General features: G+C 37.6%; 1 protein-coding gene across 2 annotated transcripts in view; it reads right to left on the bottom strand.

The window, feature by feature from the left end:
* The window catches only part of usp24 (ubiquitin specific peptidase 24), a 184,242-nt gene that overhangs the window by 99,825 nt on the left and 61,666 nt on the right, over positions 1-22,751 (bottom strand). For both annotated transcript variants that reach the window (XM_060830532.1, XM_060830533.1), the window contains exons 17-27: positions 14,636-14,785; positions 12,298-12,429; positions 11,897-12,008; positions 10,667-10,743; positions 7,494-7,634; positions 6,775-6,828; positions 6,574-6,689; positions 5,744-5,810; positions 4,357-4,467; positions 2,540-2,638; positions 658-816 (exon numbers count right to left, since the gene is read on the bottom strand). In XM_060830532.1, the coding sequence (XP_060686515.1) occupies positions 658-816; positions 2,540-2,638; positions 4,357-4,467; positions 5,744-5,810; positions 6,574-6,689; positions 6,775-6,828; positions 7,494-7,634; positions 10,667-10,743; positions 11,897-12,008; positions 12,298-12,429; positions 14,636-14,785 (1,218 nt within the window). The remainder of the gene's footprint in view (positions 1-657; positions 817-2,539; positions 2,639-4,356; positions 4,468-5,743; positions 5,811-6,573; positions 6,690-6,774; positions 6,829-7,493; positions 7,635-10,666; positions 10,744-11,896; positions 12,009-12,297; positions 12,430-14,635; positions 14,786-22,751) is intronic.

Below are 22,751 nucleotides of genomic sequence, written 5' to 3'. Positions count from 1 at the left end.
GTCAGGAAAAAACACTAGCAGAGATATCCAAAAACAAATGTCAAACATTCTGAATTCCATTTAAATAAGGAACATTGAATTCAACTGTGCTGAATGAATATTCAGCAGGACAATACAGAACTACATCAATTTAGAAAAATGTAATACAAGAAAGTAGAAATTGCAGAGTATTTTTATCGAACGTTCAACACAAGCACGTTTAGAAAGTCTTGCTTTATGACCGACAGCTAATCATTGTAATTTACAATGACAGCTCATTGACAGCTAAATGATGAGCCTCTTCCATTCTATAGCCGACCAGAATTTGTTCTGAGGAAGGGTCACTAGACCTAAACCGTTAACTCTGATTTCTCTCCACAGATGCCGAGAGAGGTTTTCCAGCAATTTCTATTTTTCTTTCTGATTTACGATATCTGTAGTTCTGCCGATTTTTATTTAGAATTTGTGTCATTCCATTTTTAAAGAATATCAAAAAGCAGCATATTTCTGCAAATCCTTCAACGGAAAGTGAAAATAATTCAATTGGTTGAGAACATAGTTTCAGACTGCTTAAGAATATTTGGAAACCTGAGCCAATAGCATAACTCTGATCTCAAACAACTTTATCTGAAGTTAAATACTTTGATCTGTTTTGTTTTATAACCTTTCATGTCTAACCTGTTCCATAGCATAAGCAGAGTTGAAGACACCACTGCTGGCGGATGAATCAACTGAACTTCCCGATGCTGTACCCATCACAGGTGTCTTTATAGTTAACACTTGCTCATCTGAAAATCCCAGTTGGTGGAGTAATTTTTGATCTTTGTTCATAGTCAGCTAGATAAAAGAAAGAGCAGACATTATTGCCATTGGCAGAAAATAAGCAACATGATGTGCAAATAAAGTTATAAAGTCACTTCACTTGAACTTGATTTCACATCAAAATTGGTAATTTTTTAATAATGGGGATACAAAATATAAAAACATTGCAGTGGCAAAGCAGTGCTACATTTTGCTTTTTGTCATCCAGGATCACTTGCATCAAGTGGCAAAAGTAGAAATTTATAGAATGCTGCTATCTTTTCCCACAACAGTCTAGTAATGAATAAATCAGGGATCTAAAATAGTAACATATACCTTGAGATAGTATTGTCCAGATTTACATAACGGCTTGATTAAGAGATATGCACAAATTTAAATAGGATGCTCTAGGACCACAATAGTTTCTCATTTCCGGTAATTAGATTCTGAAGCTCAAAACAAACTGGCTAAAGTGGCAAAGCAAACAGAAGAGCGGTCATAGAAATTACAAAACAATTTATTCAGAGTAGGATTGGATTTTTCCCAATTTTAGCAATGTTTACTCATGATCAGATATCGATCAGTAAGCACATGGTTAATGGATGAACAGAACCAGAACTTGCTGAGATTTAGGACATAGACAGCAGAGGTTGAGATGGGTTTTTGCAAAATGGGATGCAGAAATACTGGCCATAAATGCAATGGGATAGGCATGGGCTATGCATGGCAAGATTTAAACCTGGGATGAATGAGAGTTTCAGATGAGCTAATATTCATGCTATATTACTGTGGAAATAAACAGCCTTTGTCTGATGACATGAATGCTTGGTTGGAAGCACACCTTGAGGTTAAATGTGGCAGCAGTGTGGCCAACAACCTTATTCAACCTCAGACAGTTGACAGAGAAGGAGATGAAACCCATTGGCTGGGGAACTGTGGTGTCTGTGATTGAGTAGCAAGTCAAAAGGTTGATCTTTTCAATATTTAGTAGCAACAATTTTCTCCTCATATAGTACCTGATGTCTGATAAGCAGTCCGACAAATCAGAGACACCGGTCAAGAGAAGTGTTAGCAAGAGCGAAGTTGTTGTCGTTATTATATATATGGAAACTAATGTTGCATTTATAAGTCTCAGGTTATCAAGACCTGCAGAAATTCATTTTATTGTTCTTAAGTATGACGTCATAGAGAGCAGCACGGACAAGAGAAGTGGAATGGGGAGGGAGCAACGATCAATCCATGGAGTACTGAGGAAACACTGGTACAGGCACTTAGAACAGAATCCAACGGAGCTATAATTTGATCAGCAAGTACATCTCCACTTGCTGGATGCTGGGGAAGAGGCATTGACGAAGGTGAAGTCAACTGTATCAAAAGGCTGCACACAGGTTTAGCAAAACTGGATGAGCAGGCATCATTGAATATACTCACATGCAGAAAATTGGTGTCCTTCCTAGAAATGGCCATCCACACATGCAAAATAACTTAAGGGCCTTGAACTCAAATGGGCAGGCACAACAAAGACTGTGATTAAACGATGTAATAAATGAGGTACTGCCTACATGAGATCAATTATTTTTAGAAAAAGTAGAAGTGGAAGCACTCTCTCCCATTGTAGAAGCAATTGAATAAAATTATAGCGTCAACAGATCCAAAACCTATTTCCCATTCCAAACCAAAATAAGAAATACAGATTCTGAGTCAAGTAAATTTTCATCTCCGACTTAATTATTTTGCCCCTTTCTTTTCCTTTACTTACCAAGCTATCATTAGCAAATATCTGCAAGTTTTCCAATGGACAGTTGATATGCGATACTATCTTCCACCTGACACTCCCAATAGTCTCATTGCTGTGAGCCTGTAAAGTGGGCAAACAGTCAGCATTATAGTTAGGCACCAGTTCAGTAAATATTGCAATGTATATTGGTATACTTGACTAGGATAGCTAATGTTCGCTAAACATGACTAAATGTTAGACAGCACTAAGCTTAATCAAGCAAATTTGACAAAATTTAATTAAAACATTTTACTGAGGAGCCTTCCACAAATAGTGCATACGTTAAAAAAACTGCAGTCATATTTAAATGACATGGAAAGACAAAGCCAACATTTTAGAAAACATATTCTGACAAACTAGAAAACAATCAAATTTTAAAAATCTAAAACATTTTATATACAGAAAGTTTAACCCCTATTATCCTGCAAATCTGACAAATCATTTGATAGCATTAACTTTTCCAGTTTGTCAACGAATTAGCATTTCAAACTGTAAAACATCCAATGTTATATTCAATGTATTGAAAGATTGACCTCAGCACTTCCATTCATACTTAGACCAAGCTTAAATATCACAATCAATGATTAGGAGCAGAGCTTGTTCAGGCCAGCAATTTACTACTTCATTTGTATGAATTACATTATAGAATATCAAAAGCTAAGACAGCACTTGTGCATCCTTAAGTACAGAGGTGCTCAACTAAGTTTAGTTCAGCACAGAAAAGATGACAATGACAGTTGCAGTATCAAAAATGACTATATTTTTCAATGAATTACTGATGACCCTTTGAATTACTGATACTCACTGTATCTCCGTAGCATGGCATTCCTTATATTAGAGATCAGGAGTGAAACATCAAACAACAATTTGAAATAAAAATGCACAAGTCAAGATTTTTATTTTTTTCATCACAAACATGCTTATTTTATTTTCCTCCTTACGTTCAATTTTACTTTTCATAGGTTACAATTTGCTTTGAATTTAATTGTTTTCACCTTTCCCATCTGCAACAATTTGTGTAATGCAACAAACTCAGTTGTGAACATTGTTGGTTCTTCAGGCAAGTCCATGAGGAGGCTCAATGAAACTTGGTTGAACGTGGGATATTGAGCTAACAGGGCTTGCAATGCATAGGGAGGAGGTCAAGGGGGTTCGGTTGGCCGAGGGGGCCAGGGGATGCGTGGAGGAAGGAAATGAGGTTACTGTTTTCAGGTGAATGTCCATGATAAACTAGGATAAAGCAAGTGAGCTTTTAACATGCCTTACTGACTTTTGATCATACAAGGGTGGGCTGCTGATTTTGATGTTTCCTATATTCTGTGGGTGACCTCAGAGAAGTGGTGAGCTTGCCACCGGTATTATATGAATACGTGCCTCCCCTGCACAAAACACACCCACCAGAGGCACATTATACTCTCCCTTTTAAATGTTCCATAACAAAATCTTTCTGAAAGCTTTGCTTTAAATGGAGAAGAGAAATTAATCTATAGTATAATAACAAAACACGGGTGTATCAATAGAAATATATTTCATAAAAACAGAATAAAGTCTTTTTCCAGTCAGCATTTGCCTTCTGAAATTTCTACTCTAGTTTTCACACATTTGCTATCCAGTTATTGGGAAAATGGTGAAAAAGTCTTATAAGTTTAAAGGAAAAAAAAAAGAAGCTTAATAAAAATGTTAAGAATCTTTCCTGGTTTTAGAAGAGGAGGGGAAAACAGAATTGACTAAGCAAATGGCTTTCAAGTTTGAAATACCTCTGCGTGGGTTCACAAAATCAGAGGCTGAACAACACTGACCTCTATACTAAATGTTTCTTTTGTGGATTCGCAGATGACTGAGATAGTTACAGGATGTCCAAGGAAAGAGGCGCCATGAGGCAAGATCGTCCGAGGAACAGAATACAGATCCTATAAAAAAAGATGGTCACAAATTTAAAAGTGAAAATATGTTAACCTCAAAATAAAAACAGTTCAGTGAGAGAGGACACCGAGATACCAACATGCACAATCTAAGATCAGAAATCTGATATACTCTGCAATTGTCCAAAAGTGCCAAATGCCAGAGACAATGTGCTTTTGTACTAGAAACAAACAAAATTGCTCAAGTGGATCTCGATAATTTCTCGAAGGGCAACAAATCAAGTTAATGTTGAAAAATATATTAGAAAAGACTTGAAAGTACCAAGTCCGAATTTGTAACATGTTGTCTTTTTTTCAAAAAGTGAAAAATGTAAGCATAGTACAATATCTCATCCCCATTAGGTTTTCTGGGTTTTAGTGACTTAATGCATTAATTTGTTTTCAATATTAACTTTAAAAAATATTTTGAGGACAGGGAAGGTATGATTGAGGAATTAATTTTTAACCTTCGTAGAGGGTACTTGCTTCCCACTCTTCCCGATCTTTCATAATGATGCAACTGATTCCAACAACGTACTCCTCTTTTGAGCTCCAGCCTCATTCTCATACTGTCTTGTGACTTTTGTTTTAAAGTGAAGGCTTTCAAGTCTGCACAATCCCTGCTCAATCTCTGGTGGCCTAACTTTTAGTTTGCCCCTCATTCTTCCATGCCTATCTTGTCAAAACCATTAGGGATCTCATACACTTCAATCAACTCATCCCTTACTCTTCTAAAATTCTAAAAGTCCTGCATCTAACCTCTCCTCTAAAGACAACCTACTCATTGTGTGCATCAATCTAGCAAATCGGCTCTGAATAGACTCAAACCTTTCTTTAAATAATGAGTTCAAAACTGCACTCACTATTCAAGATATGGCCTCAGCAGTGTCCTGTACAACTCTTACACTTGGACTCTGACATGCTTTAACCTTTCCTCAGTCTCACCTCTAGCTGTGTTCTACCTTCCCATTTAATCTGCATGGTCTCTAAACCACTTCTATCTGGTCCTTCACCCTTAATTCCACCTTCCTTCTCTAGACTCCACAGCCCCAATGGTTCAATATTATCTTCTTAGTAATTCTACTTGAGTTGAAGATTCAACTTTGTCTTCCATCCTACGCACAATAATATGGGAAATCAACTGGTGAATGAACATACTCCACTAATATTCATCATAACATAACATAATATGTCTAGCTTACAGTATTAAACATGAATAAGTCAATTAGTGATTTGTCAATTTGGCATCACCATTTACTGAAAAAGTAACCATCCATTTGCTCACCTCTATTGTAATCACATATCTTTCTGCAAGCAACAGCAGCCGTTCAATTATGATAAGTTTACTGGACCTACAGTTGTTAAATAAACATTATTGTACAGTTAACAGAATCTTGACACATTTTTATAAAAACAGAGTTAGATTGAGCTTCTTTACAAATTTAATTGCCACATAATATTGAAAAAACGCATATAGCTGATGTCTAAACATACTAGAATGACAGGTAAGAAAAGGCCATCTGGCGCACCAAACCTGACAGCTGTGATGCCTAAAGTACCAGTGGATACCCAAAAGCCATGTCATATGTACAAACAAAATAGGGGCAGAAATAAGCCATTTGGCCTCTTGAGCCTGCTCCCCCAGTTAACAAGCTCATGGTTGATCTGCTGGTGTTTCAAATTCCACATTTCCATCAATGCCGAACTTTTGATTCTTTTGCCTAACATGAAACAACTTTTGTCTCAAGAATATTCAACTACCCCACTTCCATCAAAGTTGCATAACCAAATAAAAAACACTCTCATCTTGGTCTAAAAAGTGCACCCCAAATTTTAAAACAGTGCCCCAGTTGTTCTGGACTCACTCAAGAGGAAACATCCTTTCCATATCTACCTTGTCATGTAACTGGCTTATTAAAGAGCATTATCAAGCCTGGAGACATCATAACCCCAAATTTACCAAGTACCAACAGACATCTGAAGTAAATCTAACAGATTACCACTAGGTGGGAGTGTAAGTACTTACATGTTTCATTTCACCACTAACATTTAAAATCTGCAGAAAATAGGAGCATGTAAAGCACAACGATATCTGTGAATGAATACAGATAATACCTGGATGGAGACTGCACTGATGTAGCTACAGTGGGCATGGCTGTAGCTGTCAGCATTTTAGTTGCTCTTGTAACAGCATGTGTCAAAGTAGGGCCACCTAGTGCCGAACTAGCAACCTGCAAAGATAAGGCATTAGCAAAATACATGATGCGCAATATTACCATAAGAATAGAATACCAGATATTTAAGTTCACCACTTACTTCTAAACGTTTGTAGCAATCTGCTATGAATTTCTTATGAAGGGAAACAGAGTCCTGAAAGAGAATGAAATGATGGTCAGTCTTTGGATTTATTCATCATACCACGCAAACACATATGACATCTTTCAAATCCGAAATTAATTTCTTCTCCTTTATTAAGCACTCTTCCACAATGGCCCCCTCCAAAGCTCTAAGATTCAGTTTGAAAGCAAAAATTATTTTCCCTTATAACATACCCTTCATAGAACAAATTCAGAAGGAGTATTAAGTAACAAAAATGATTTGTCCTACATCAAGCATTTTAACATCAAATTGACTACATTTTAAAACTTTACCATGGTACTAAATTATTTAGCTTTGACATTATTTTACTTATGTCCACATGCTAAGTAACAGAACGTCACAATTTGAATCTTTGGGGCAATTTTAGTGTTAGACAATTCCTAATTCTACTACAAGGTTCTGAGTTTATACATTTTTTGTAAGAATCAAAATTATTGATAATAAATTCTTGTGAAGTACATCAAAGTTTGAAATCTGCAAGTCAGACAGAAATCTACAAAAGCAGAAGTAAAGTTAATTTAAACATGAACTTTGTTCACACAAAGTTACAGGCCATAAGCAAATTTAACAACTTGGTGACCTTTAAAGTAACATTTATTCTGTTATTATATCAATATTAATGACTCATTTCACATGACTTGATTTTTATAGTGTACCTTTTTTAAACGAGGATTGAGGCTGATGTAGCTGTAGTTAATGATCAGATGAATTGCTTCATGGGCAATTTCTTCATCTGGTGACTCCATGGCAATTCTCCAGATGAAATCCATTCCTGTTAGTTCCAGTTTTTCAACATGCTAGTCATTGGAAATAAAGAGTGCTCAGCAGTTAATTTTCCCCATCAGAGCACTTTTTATTTTCTTAATGTTGTCATGCATTCCTAAAACAGTTCTAAACAGTGCAGATTAATAGAAATAATGATCAACACCTTTCTGAAGTAATGCAGCACATACATATATCACAACTTTCCATAAAACATACAATAGGTAACACAATGTTGCAGTCAATTCCTTCCAAGAAGGCAATGCAGCTCTCCACAGAACATGCTCATCTTAATTGCATGCCATCAATTTGTCAGAGCAGGATATTGGACATTCTGCACAGGAAACAATGGAAATAAGTAAACTTAGGTAAACCATTTCATTTGTTTTTGTTGGTGATAATATCAAGATATTTACTTACCTATCGTTTTGACCAAGCTTTTAGTCATCTGTATAATTATCTGTTTATGTGGCCTAATATCATAGTAGTGTCAGCCACCTATGGACTCACCCTGAGAGTGGAAGAGGGGCCTCCAATGATGACTGGTCTTGTAACGTTCCCATGAAGTGCTTTGGTTTAATTATATTAAAAACCCTATGCAAATATCTGTCTTCTCAGCTGACAATTTGTTGAGATACATTTTGATTCAGCTACATCTGCCCCGCAATAGCTCAAAGAGATCAGACATATTTTTGTGCTCAGGGCGAGCTGCTAACGTGAATGACAATACACAGACAGCTCATTACCTGGGAGAGAGCAAAATCCAACAGAGTTGCTACTATTTACAGGAAGTCCGAAAAACACGTGGGGCACTGACACAAGGCTACAGGAGTGAATGGCAATGGTGCAGTGCAACAGACAAAGATTTTCATTTTTAAAGATGACCCAATTCTCTTGCCAGAAAACCAGCTGCATAAGACTGCCTTGGAAATTGCTGTAGTCTAAAGTTAAGTCTTTCGGGTTCAAATGCTGATAGCCATCGCACATGCCCATGAATGAATCAGAACATCTTTTCACCACACTTGTTACAGCTTGTGGAGGAGCAGCTTGTTGAAGCACTGAGCTTACTAAGTAGCTTTAGGCAACCATATGGGCAATTCTGTGTTATATGGATTTCAAAGTAGGTAAGTGTAACGCCATTCATTTTTCAGTGAAATGCTAAGCACTTTCTAAATGGCAAGCAGTGGACGACCATATAATTAAATGGCTGATGTACACAGATAGTTAAAATGACATGAACAACTGCAGGATATAGCCAAAACAGCCTTTATGCCAAAGGAACTAAAATGCAACAGGGTAAAAATTATGCTGTAGTTACAGAAAACTTGCTTTAACTACACTTGAAGCTAACTTCAGGGAAAAGAATAAGAATTAAATTAAGTGTGAAGATTACGCAGACTATGGCTATACTCTAGATAATTGAACACTAGGTGGTGATTTGATTAAAATGCAATTGAAAATCTAGAGTCAGACTTGTTCTTCCAGTTCTGAAGGAGAGTCACTGAACTTGAAACATTAACTCTCTTTCTCTCTCCACATGCATACCAGACCTGCTGAGTTTCTCAAACAATTTGTTTTTATTTCAGATTTCCAGCATCCACAGTTCTTGGTTTTGTTTTACTTTCAAAAGTGAAGTTATGAAACAACTCTCCCACTAATGCTGATAGAAGTTTGGATGCAATCTTGCAAACAGCAGCTGATGGCAGATCAAATGTTAATTTTACATTTTTGAGATTGATAGATTTTTGTTGTCCAAAAGGTATTGAAGGAAACGGGACAAAGCCAGGTATAGAGAGTTTGGACACCGATTACCAATGAATGAAAAAATATGCTGGAGTTACTAAATTGCACGGTCTTGCTGTGCAAGAATTGTTCTTGTTCCTATGGCAGACACAAATTTTTCACATGATGATCAATATTATGATGTGTTGAAGACTGGTAAATTGAAAACCGTGTGCAAGAATTATATATGAGAAGCAGCTGCCAATTTCTTAATGTCAGCTGAGATAGTACCAATATTCATTTTAGGACAGCTGCAGTTTTGAGGGCAGAAGGATTGGGAGACATACTGAAATTGCTTTAATGCAGGGAGCAGAGGTTGCACAGCTAAAGCACTGTCCAGAAAGCTACAGCCAATGAGTTCTGTTTGCTGGTAGCTGCTAGAGTTTGTTCACTTCCACATCATCTTAATATCACCTCTTCCATCATGTTGAAGGTCTATGCCCTAGCTTTATCTTTGTCCTTATTGTATAGTGATATTATGCAGCACAAAGCAAACAGCCATCATCAGGAAACTCTGAGCTGCACCAGGCTTGAGGAACCAAATGGCTTGCTCAATGACTTTAATCAAGGCATGGATCTGGGTAGTGTAGATCAACGAGTGAATGTGCACCTTTGAGAACAGTGGGGATTTTGCAGAGTCCAATCATGACTACAATCTATGCTACAAAAACTACTACTATGGCATCGGAAAATCAGGAACATTGCCTCCCAAACATTTCCAGACTTTTTTCTGAGAGCACCTGAGCAGCCCTGTACACCACTTCTCTTGCTTACTTATACAGCCATGATTTGAGAGAAGTAAGAACAATTGTTAATAACAACAAAATGCCGTCTGGGTTTTAAAAGAATAAAGCCGAGTACTTTAGAATAGTTATATTCATCAGACTGGTTCTGGGTGCCTGAACAGATGTCATCCAAAAATGACACTGAATGAAATGTTGACATATTCTTTAAAGATCAATGCATTACTGTCCCAAAAATGTGGTGACAGATAAAAATTGCCACACTGTTTGCAGAGGCTGTAGGGTCTATGGCCTTGGGAAATCAATATACTAAACTACAAGATAAAGCTGCAAATGTGTTGCTGGTCAAAGCACAGCAGGCCAGGCAGCATCTCAGGAATAGAGAATTCGACGTTTCGAGCATAAGCCCTTCATCAGGATAAAGCTTCAGACATGTCAACGCACATCACGTTAGCCTATACTGACCAGTTATAAATCTAGGGTGCAAATTTTAAATATCCGAACATGTACAGCACAATCACTAAAATAGGAAAACATCTTACCAACTGAGCACCTTGCTTCTTCAATCGATGATCAGCAAGGTTTACAATCTCAAAAAAAGTTTTGAAGAGATTAAACCCTATTTTAAAAAAAAAGGTGGTTATTGAACCAGATTAAATTAGAGTCCCATAAGAAAGGATTTCTTATAAAATTAAACGCTTTCAGTTTTCTAATTTTCCTTAGAATGAATTACTATGCCAGACTATTAGCTCAACGGCCTGCACTAGTCACTTCAGGCATTCCCACAAGCAAGGAAAAGAACTTTAAAGATTCTCATAACCATTAATGGTATGATATAGGTACAAAACAATCAGATCAGTACCTCATTCATTAGTAAGGGAATATTACACAAGACTAAATAACTTTTAAAATATATTTTCTCAAAAGTGTTAAGTAATTTAAATTAATTGCTTCTCCAAGTCTGGTTCAACATCTTGAAACAGAACAGTTTTCAAGACATGTTAACAGAATAAAGAGTTCTGAAGATTGGAAGTGAGAACAAAAACTTGAATTTTCAAGAGCTAGGAACTGATGGAAGAGTCTAAAAGATTGAAATGTTCTGCATCTTCAAGCACTTGATTGGACTTACAAAGACAACAGGTTGAATAAAAATCTTATAAAAATAATATGGTGTGTAAATAATACAGAACCCTTCCAAACTGAAAAGTGGAGACTTTTACAAGGATATCCATGATCATGTACTGAGAATGTATGATACAGGTTTGTCTCAACATTATTTTAGTGTTAAAATGCACCATACAAAATTATTTTGCAAGGAGTAATTTCAATCTCAAAGCAAATTGTTTGCTGAAGGCAGCCCAGAATATAAATGAAGGTTGCCACTTCACTATATCTCTATGCATCAAAGTTCAAAATGAATTTAATAAGGCAAAACCTGTCAAAATGGCAATGTAACCATAAATTCCATACTATAAGAACCTCACTTAAGTTTCACTCGCCCCATTCAACCTATACCTCTAATTTCAAACCAACTGGCATTGGAATTATCAAGAAATCCCTTTGCAAAATGATTATTAACATGAGGTCATTGTTAGTAGACTAGTAGTGATGCCCAAAATTTCAAATTAGTAGTCAATTACAATGTGTTTATCTACAAAATAACATCACAATACCTCCAAAGTACTGCATTAGCTGTGAAACACGTTAAAATTCCCTGAAGTTTTTAAAAAAAAGTTAATTCATTCTTCATTTACAAATTGTCAATCACATACCATTCATGGTGATCTCATAAGGTTCCAGTTTGAGGATTTTCTCTTTAAAGAGCTGTTGCTGTATATCACTCTCCAAGTCTCCATGTCCTTTGGTAAACCATTCAAAACACATCTGGAGAAAAGTTGGTCAGTAATTAATTACATTTCAAAATAATTGTCTGGTTTCCTTTGAAAAATACTGAAATTTACACACAATACTATTGATTGTCTATGGCATACTAACTGACCTTTAAAGAGGGAACCTTGAGACCCTTTTATAGACCATTTATTATAACTACCTGAATCCAGAAAAAATCCACTTCTGACAAAGACTAATTATAAAAAGGAATTTGAAAGTTAAATACCGAAGTAAAAAGTACATCAATTCATTAAGATTGCTAAATAATAGAAAACCATTGTACCTCTCGATCCAGTTCACAAATGTCTATTCCAGTCACCAGGCACTCCCAAATCTCCTTGGCACGGTTCCAGCCTATGTAAAGGCTAGCTTCTTGAAGAAAAAATGCAAGAAATCTCAAATGTGCTTCGAGGTACTGTGGAAAATCAGACAAGACAGCAAAACACTATTATAACTGCAGCAACAACAGGAAAAGAATCACTGTTGATCATGATGCATAACTTTCATCGCTGAAAATGTGTTGCTGGAAAAGCGCAGCAGGTCAGGCAGCATCCAAGGAACAGGAAATTCGACGTTTCGGGCACAAGCCCTTCATCAGGAATGAAGGGCCTGATGAAGGGCTTGTGCCTGAAATGTCGAATTTCCTGTTCCTTGGATGCTGCCTGACCTGCTGCGCTTTTCTAGCAACACATTTTCAGCTCTGATCTCCAGCATCTGCAGACCTCACTTTCTCCCCGCATAACTTTCATCAACATGTATTCCTCAATTAATATCACAAATGCACTATCTTGGCATTATCACATTGCTGACTGTGGGAGTCTACCATGTACAGGTTAGGTGCTCCAATTTCTTAATTATAATGTAACAATACTTTAGAAAAGTACTTCACTGGCTGTAAGTCCTTTGAGACATCCAGTAATGGTAGCATTACACAATGTAATTGCCAGTATTTCTTTCTTTTTAATGGCTTTAAGTAATTTCCTGTGCAGTATCTAGTCAAATTTTGGAAACGTGGTAAAATGCAATTATAAAGTGTGGCATTCATATCTCTAGATTAGGACTAAAACAGAGCAATAAAGCCACAAAATAAAAGCAAAACTCTAGATTTTTTTCTGGTAGTCACCTACTTTAGAGACACGGATTTCCTTACCTAAAAATAAAAACTCGTCGTATTAACCTCTCTGGTAATGCCAGTTCTCAGCAGATATCAAACAAGTTCCTTTTGTAGGAGTAAAATTACTGCAATCATCTCTCCTTTCAGGGTGTTTGTTCATTGTTAACTTTCTCATCTGTTAGTATAAATGTTCTAATTTCTAACAATGTTTATGGCTTGTGGCGTTTTTCTAAACTTCTGTTCTCTAATTCTCAGCTACCTGTCTAAAATAAATGGTTTATTTCCTACTCATCTATACATTCCATAAAGACAGGTATGCTTTTTTCTTTAGTTTAGCAAATACAAGTGTTGTCACCAGAGCTTTACTTCACAATGTAGATCCTAAAGGTTGGGAACTAATCTGGCCACTCTTTTGATGAATATTTTCTGAATAATACTATGACAAAACAATTGCTGGAAATAAAACATTTATTAACTTTTATTTTTCAATCACCATGCGAATTGACTTCTGAGGAAGGATGATATCCATAACATTAACTTGACTTTTCACTTCACAGGACACTAACTGATCTGTGCATTTCCACCATTTTCTGTTTTTGCTTCTAATTAGAACTCAATCCAAATTGCCAAATGATAACAAAAATGCGGGAACTGCTGAGGTTAAAGCAAAGAATAAAACACAGCCTTCTCATGAATATTAAGCTAATGAGGGAGGAAACTAAATACTATATACTAGCAATTGAAGAATCAAATAACTACCATTTTAATTCAGTTAGCTATTCATTATACATGGTTAAACTGATTTTAAGAACTAGATTTTCAAGTTTAAACTAGAAATAATAAATCAAAGAATTATTATTTCAGTCAACAAGCTTTCATTGAATGCAAGATTTATATCTTTAATTTTTTAACTAGAGAGGTGTTAGGACTTGGAAAACACTGCCTAGGAGAGTGGTGGAGGCAGATTCCTTAACAGGCTTCTAAAGAGAACTGGATATATATTTAGAAGTGATGAATTTAGAGGGCTACAGAGATAGAGATGGAGAGTGGGAGTAGGTGGAGTGCTGGTATGAAATTGATGGGTCAAATGGCCTCTTCTGGACACTTCTATAAATTGATTCACAAAGACTAGAATCTCAGTGTTAACGAAGTGCTTATGTTGCCAGGATCAGAGTATAAATCCAATTTGAATGAAATTTCAACTTCAGTATTAAAACATTAGTGCCAATAAAAAATTAAACCAAGTGCATACAATGTTTGGAAAACAGCTTATAATAAAGACATAAAATGAAAAAGTTTGGACAGGTCAATGGTTACAAATTCAAGAATCCCAAATTCAACACCACTTACTTATAAACCTGTTAATGTTTATAAATAATAGATGACCTGCACAAATTTGTGATTATTCGTTTGGTATGTTAACTACTTAATCCAACATTTTAAAAAAATTCCATGGTAAAATTACAAAAACAATTTACACATTGTTAATTATCCCTAAAACACTTACATCTTGATGTGTATATCTGCCATCAACGACTGTTGACCCTGTTAGCCCTCCTACACCAGCTGCAGAAACAGCCAGTCGATGACAAGCTACAAGGCTACTTGTAACCAGTTTCACTATTTCAAAGTTCTTCTTCAAATCCTGGACAATGCTCTAGAAGGTCAGAAATAAGTTAAAAAGACAATGTCACTCTCCATTTTAATTAATGATTTAAAATAAGCACACAACAATGAAGGATTGGGTGTCCTTCCAACTTGACAAATTGTGATAAAATCCAACTGAACTGATGAAATTAAAGCAACTTCCACTTTTCATAAAAGTTACACGTGGCCTCAGTGAAATTAGTATAGCCAAAAAGAATTTGATGACAGAATACATACAATACTGACAGAAAAAGTAACTCAGGGAATTAATAATGACAGTGGGAAAGAGAAATAACCATGAATTTAAAATTTGAAGGAATTAGATTGAAATATCAAGATTATAACAAATGAACATGATGGAAAATAAGAATAAAGCATTTGAAAGAATTCATAACCCCTATTCCAAACCCTTGGCAAAATCTGCTAAGTAGGTCCAAAAAGCTTTTTCATTGATTTCATGATAAATAAAGTTGCAGTATTTATCAAAGGGATCAGTACAAGACGTAGTTGTTCAAATATAGTTGATACTCCTAAATATAATGGTTCCAGTCCCACTAGATCTATGATTGCATCTCACTGTCGGCACAGTCAGTCACCAGGCCAAGTATTTTGAATTACCATGCCCAACTAGTATCCAAATATTTTAACATTTTTGTTTTAATGTGTCACAGAATAAAATTCATAATTCTTAATCTTGAAATAATGTAGGTGAAAATAATGTGCTACTGGCTAAGTAATCTGGCACTCTGTAGATTTAGAAATCCAGGAACTGCTTAACATTTATGGCTTTAAAAATCTAGATAGCGAATGAAATTGCAGATGTGATCCGCAAAAAAACAAATGCACAGTCCAATGTTAGATACACCCAAGTTTGTTCCCAGGGATCAGGGATTCGACTCCTGCAGAAAGTCATGACCAAAACAAGTTAAGAACACAAGCAAGTATAGTTTTTGTTTTGATACCAAACTGGAAGGGAAATGGAATGAAATGAGTCAAGCACTCAAAGTCTACATAATTCAAGAGTGGACCAACAAGTTAGAATCAAATTCATACAGCACGGAAGCAGACTCTTCGGTCCAACGCATCCACACTGACCAGACATTCCAATCTAACCTACTCTCATTTGCCAGCATTTGGCCCATATTTCTCGAAACCCTTTTTATGCATATACCCATCCAGATGCCTTTTAAATGTTGTAATTGTACCTGCCCCTACCACTTCCTCTGACAACTTGCTTCATACAGGCCTTTCCTGAATAAAGGCTCATGCCCGAAACGTCAACTCTCCTGCTCCTTGGATGCTGCCTGACCTGCTGCGCTTTTCCAGCAACACATTTTCAGCTCATACAGGCACCAACTCTGTGATAAAGTTGCCACTTAGGTCTCTTAAATTTCCCCCACCCACAATTTAAATCTATGCTGTCTAGTTTTAGACTACCTACCTTGGTGAAAAGACATTGACTATTTACCCTGTCAATACCCCTCATGATTTCATAAACCTCTATAAGGTCACCCCTCAGTCTCCAAAGCTCCAGGGAAAATAGCCCCAGCCTATTCAGCCTCTCCCTACAGTTCAAACCATTCCATCCCAGCAACATCCTTATAATTTTTTTCTGCATCCTCTCAAGGTTTCCCTGGAGTGTACCATTGCAACACTTGAAAGGCATCTGGATAGGTACATGAAAAGGAAGGGTTGAAAGGGATGTGGGATAAATGCTGTCAGATTGGGATCTCTGGTTGGACCAAAGGGTCTGTTTCCATGCTGTATGACTCTGACTCTATAACATCCTTCCTACAGAAGGGCGGCCAGAATTGTACACTGTAGTCCAAAAGTGTCCTCAGCAATGGCCTGTACAACCGCAACATGACATCCCAACTCCTTTACTCAATGCATTGACCAATGAAATCAAGCATGCCAAATGCTTTCTTCACACCCTGTTTACATGTGACTCTACTTTCAAGGAACTATGCACCTGCATCCCCAGATCACTTTGCTCAGCAACATTCCCCAGGACCTTACCATTAAGCGTTTAAGTCCTGCCCCGATTTGCCTTACCAAAATGGAATACCTCACATTTATTTAAATTAAACTCCACCTGGTACTCTTTGCCTCACTGAGCAAGGTCCCATTGTACTCTGAGATAATCTTCTTCAGTGTCCACTAGGGAGACAGTGGGGGGATAGATGGGTAGGGAAAGAGAGCTATTATCACTGGACCGTTAATCCAGAGATCCAGATGATATTCTGGGCACTTAGGTTCAAATCCCATCATGGCAGATGGTGGAATATGAAGTCAATTTTAAAAATCTGGAATCAAGGGTCTAATGATGACCATGAATCCATTGTCAATTGTCAGAAAAATCCATCTGGTTCAGGAATGCCCTTTAGAGAAGGAAACTGCCATCTGTAAGTGGCCTGGTCTACATGTGACTCTAGATTCAGAGTAATGTGGTTAACTATTAACTACCCTCTGGGTAATTATGGGTGGGCATTAAATGCTGGCTTAGCCAGCAACTTCCTCATTCCATGAATGAATAAAAACATCACCTATTTTGGTGTGATCTGCAAACTTACAAACTATACCTCCTATATTCCCTTCCTTAATGTAGATAAATGTAAAATACTGCATGTAGGAAGAAATAAACCTGACACCCACACTCAATGAATGTGTTGAACTGGCTAAGTTTGAAGCTGAAAGTGCTTCGGATTCATAACGGACTGCATGATTCATAGATACATAAACAGCTGTAATAAACAAAGCTAATTGGATGTTGAATTATGCAATTTGATTACTGGAATCCATCAAATTCTTTAACAAATCCTTCTTTAACCAGAATGATTAATACTTTGAATGGAGCAGTAAGCTGCACAAAGATGAGGGTGTTAATCTATAGAATTCTCTGGCACAGAAGGCTGTGGACACCAAGTATATTGAAGACATGATTTGGAGATGCTGGTGCTGGACTGGGGTTTACAAAGTTAAAAATTACACAACACTAGGTTATAGTTCAACAGGTTTAAATTGGAAGCACACAAGCTTTCGGAGCTTTGCTCCTTCATCAGGTGATTGTGGAGGCCTCGATCGTAGCACAGTATTTATAGCAAAAATTTACAGTGTGATGTAACTGAAATTATACATTGAAAAATTGATTGTCTGTTAAGCCTTTCATCTCTTAGAATACAGTGATAGTTTCACTTCTTTATGTGTAAATCACAAAACCCTTTTTTTTAAAAGTTGCATTCTCGGGTTAGCTGTTAACAATGGTGATAGCTAGACAATATGTTGAAGGTGTTAGCCCCCTGTGTTCTCTGTCTATGACCTGATGTTTAGATTGATTCTAATCTAATAAGTGAGATAACAGAGTTTTACATAAATTCATGCAGTTTTTGAGCTCAGAGTTCAACTCATCTGCTTCATCCTCGATCACACCTTCTTTACCTTTGACAACCAATTCTTCATCCAGACACACAGAACAGCCATGGGGACCAAATTTGCATCCCAATATGCCAACATATTCTCTATGCAGGATCTCCAACCAACATTGTACACCAGGTACTTCATGACATTTTCTTCCTCTGGACCCATGGCGAGGAGTCACTGATAAAACTGCACAGTGACATCAACAAGTTTCATCCCACCATCAAACTCACCATGGACTAGTCTCGACTGTCTGTCTCATTCTTGGACACGTGCGGCTCCATCAAGGATGGACACCTTAGCACCACATTCTACCGCTCACAATGCTACACTTCTCCAGCTTCCACCCAAAACATATTAAAACAGCCATTCCCTATGGACAAGCCCTAAGCATACATCGGATCTGCTCAGATGAGGAGGAACGTGACGGACACCTGAAAGTACTCAAGGATGCCCTCATAAGAACGGGATATGATGCTCAACTCATCGACCGCCAGTTCCGACGTGCCACAGCAAGGAACCGTAATAACCTCCTCAGGAGACAGACACATGCTGCAACTGACAGGGTAACCTTTGTCGTTCAGTATTTCCCAGGAGCTGAAATATTACGCCATGTTTTTCGTGACCTGCAACACATTATCATTGAGGATGAGCACCTCATCAAGACCTTCCCCACACCTCCACCACTTGCCTTTAAACAACCGCCAAACCTCAAACAGATCATTGTTCGTAGCAAACTGCCCGGCTCTCAGGACAACTCCATGCATCTGGACGCTGCAAGGCGTGTCAGATTGTGGACATAGATACCATTATTATGCGTGGGAACACCTCCCACCTTGTACATGGCAGGTACTCATGTGACTCAGCCAACGTTGTCTATCTCATATGATGCAGGCAAGGATGCCCGGAGGCATGGTACATTGGGGAAACTGAGCAAAGGCTACGACAACGGATGAATGGGCACCGCAAAACAATCAATAATCAACAGACAGGAGGGTTCCCTCCCAGTTGGAGAACACATCAGTGGTCCAGGACCTTCGGGTGACCATCCTCCAAGGTGGACTTCAGGACAGGCAGCAGAGGAAAGTGGCCGAGCAGAGGCTGATAGCCAAGTTCGGTACCCATAGGGAGGGCCTCAACCGGGACCTTGGGTTCATGTCACATTACAGGTGATCACCATTGTACTATATATACACACACACACACACACACACACACAGACACACAGACACCCACACACCCACACACACACTCCCACATGCAACCCCATCACAGACTTAAGACACTCTGCACTCAACACACACACACACACACCCAGACAGACACACGGACAAAGACCCACATGCACACATATATTTTGTGGTGAATTTATACTTGCAGAGTTACATTGTGCTCTGCTCAAAAACTGCATACATTCATTTAGAACTCTGAGCTCAAAAACTGCATGAATTTATGTAAAACTCTAATCTCACTTTTTAGATTAGAATCAATCTAAACATCAGGTCATAGACTGAGAACACAAGGGGTTAACACCTTCAACATATTGTCTAGCTATCACCATTATTAACAGCTAACCCGAGAATGCAACTTTTTAAAAAAAAGGGTTTTATGATTTACACATGAAAGAAGTGAAACTATCACTGTATTCTAACAGATGAAAGGCTTAACAGACAATCAATTTTTCAATGTATAATTTCAGTTACATCACACTGCAAATTTTTGCTATAAATTCTGTGCTACGATCGAGGCCTCCACAATCACCTGATGAAGGAGCGAATCTCCGAAAGCTAGTGTGCTTCCAATTAAATCTGTTGGACTATAACCTGGTGTTGTGTGATTTTTAACTAAATTGAAGACAGAGTTAGAGAATTCTCTCATCTGCTATCCCAGTCTTGTAGTTAATGAATGAGACTCAGTAACACACAGAGATAGTAAATTTCAAAGTCTTGCAACCCTTTGAGTGAGAAATATCTCATCTTAGTCCTAAATGATTGGCTCCTTATCCTGAGCACCTCCATGTTTGAGATTACTTGATCAGTGAAAGCAATCTCAGTATTTATCCTACCAATCCCCCTCAGTATCCTGTACATATTAATGAGATTGCTTCTCATTTTTCTAAACTCATGAGAATTAAGACTTAATTTGCTCAGTCTCTAAAGCAATGTCTTCCACATCCAAGGAACTAATTTAGTAAACCTTTGCTATACGGCCTGCAACATGTGAATTCGGAAAACCAGCAGCAGCAGCAGGTTATTCAATCTAAATACACAATATATATTAGTGAGCATGTAAATTTATCTTTACTTCATTGTGGAGTCTAAAACTACACATAGTATTTCAGAAATTTCACCAAAACCCTGTACAACTGTAGCAAGACTTCTTTATTTCAATACCTTTAGAAGAGACATTATTTTCTTTCTTCACTGCATGGTAACATTTGGTATGCCTTGCACAAACACATTCAAGTCTCTTTGAACATCAACACTTAAAAGTTTACACCTTTAAAAAAAATTTAGCTTTGCTATGCTTCAAACCAAAGTGAATAACTTCACTACATTATATCCACCTGCCATGTTGAACTCCACTCACTTAACCTGTCCACATTGACCTATTCTAATCACATTGTGCTTTTCTAAGGGCTCCATAACATCAGTGGCCACATTAAAATTAATTATTTGACCACTATTGCAAATTATATATATTCAAATTTCTTTCACAGTATCCTGCAGATTTACCAGATATTTCAGATACCAGAGTGCTAAGTCGTCCTTCCATGATAGACTTAATTCTAATTATTCAAAGTCACAAACATTACCATAAAGACACAAAAGGATTCTTGACATGAAAGGCACCAAATAAATCCAATCTGTTCCATAATTAATTAACCCACACTGGAACGGTGTCAGTAAACGAGGACTAAAGAATCTTTTTGCCATTTCATAGAGGAATCCCAAATCATTGTTTATCATTTGCTGGATGCAATCACCATGATTTCAGGGACTGACAGGAAGAATAACTTGGTTGTTCACATCTATGAATCTATATCTTTAAGATTTTCTAGCTAGTTGTACAATGGTACAAATGGGGACATCCTGTAATCACCTCATCATTCAAGATGGCAACTTAGATAGTTGTTTCCTAGGTGAGTCTATTATCACCTTAAAACCTGCTACAAAAAGCATGCAATTCTTTTAAATGTGACTGGAAAAGACAACTCCCGAGGTGGTACAATCTCATCTAACAAATAATTCTATGTGGCACATGGACGAGTTCTTAAAAGCCACACTGCAGAACAATGGTTTGTTGCAAAACAAGAAGCTGTCTATTGTAAACACTGAAATCCACCAGCAACAGGTTACACCAATATCAGTGAGAGAATTTCATAAACAAAAAGTGATGATTTTTCTCCAAGGATTCTTGACTTATCCTTTCTGGATTCAAAGTATCAACCAAATATCAATATACACGTAAGGGACAAAGTTGAGAGGTTGGTATAATTTCTTAGTCATAGAGTCATAGAGATGTACAGCATGGAAACACACCCTTTGGTCCAATCCGTCCATACCGACCAGATATCCCAACCCAATCTAGTCCCACCTGCCAGCACCTGGCCCATATCCCTACAAATCCTTCATATTCATATACCCATCCAAATGCCTTTTCAATGTTGCAAATACACCAGCCTCCACCACATCCTCTGGCAACTCATTCCATACATGTAACACCCTCTGCGTGAAAAAGTTGCCCCTTGGGTCTCTTTTAAATCTTTCCCTTCTCACCCTAAACCTATGCCCTCTAGTTCTGGACTCCCCCACCCCAGGGAAAAGACTTTGTCTAGTTATCCTATCCATGCCCCTCATAATTTTGTAAACCTCTATAAGGTCACCCCTCAGCCTCCGACGCTCCAGGGAAAACAGCCCCAGCCTCTTCAGCCTTTCCCTGTAGCTCAGATCCTCCAACCCTGGCAACATCCTTGTTAATCTTTTCTGAACCATTTTAAGTTTTACAACATCTTTCCGTTAGGAAGGAGGCCAGAATTGCACGCAATATTCACAACATCTACCGATAAGGAGGGAGACCAGAACTGTATGCCAAAACTGGCCTAACCAATGTCCTATACAGCTGCAATATAACCTGCCAATTCCTATACTCATTGCACTGACCAATAAAGGCATACGTGTTAAATATCTTCTTCACCATCCTATTTACCTGCAATTCCACTTGCAAGGAGCTATGAACCTGCAGTCCAAGATCTCTCTGAGCAATACTCACCAGGTCCTTCCCATTCAGTGTCCTTGCCCTGATTTGTTTTTCCAAAATGCGGCACCTCGCATTTATCTAAATTAAACTCAATCTGCCACTCCTCGACCCATTGGCCCATCTGATCAAGAACCCATTGCACTCTGAGGTAACCTTCTTAGCTGTCCACTACACCTCCAACTTTGGTGTCATCTGTAAACTTACTAACCATTCCTCCTATGTTCACATCCAAATCATTTATATAAATGATGAAAAGCAATGGACCAATCACCAATCGTTGTGGCATACCACTGGTCACA

Source organism: Hemiscyllium ocellatum, chromosome 9 (assembly GCF_020745735.1).
Source record: "Hemiscyllium ocellatum isolate sHemOce1 chromosome 9, sHemOce1.pat.X.cur, whole genome shotgun sequence".
In the NCBI taxonomy this organism is placed as follows: Eukaryota; Metazoa; Chordata; class Chondrichthyes; order Orectolobiformes; family Hemiscylliidae; genus Hemiscyllium; species Hemiscyllium ocellatum.
Note: the sequence above shows the minus strand (reverse complement) of the source record. Positions and strands in the feature narration are given on the sequence as shown.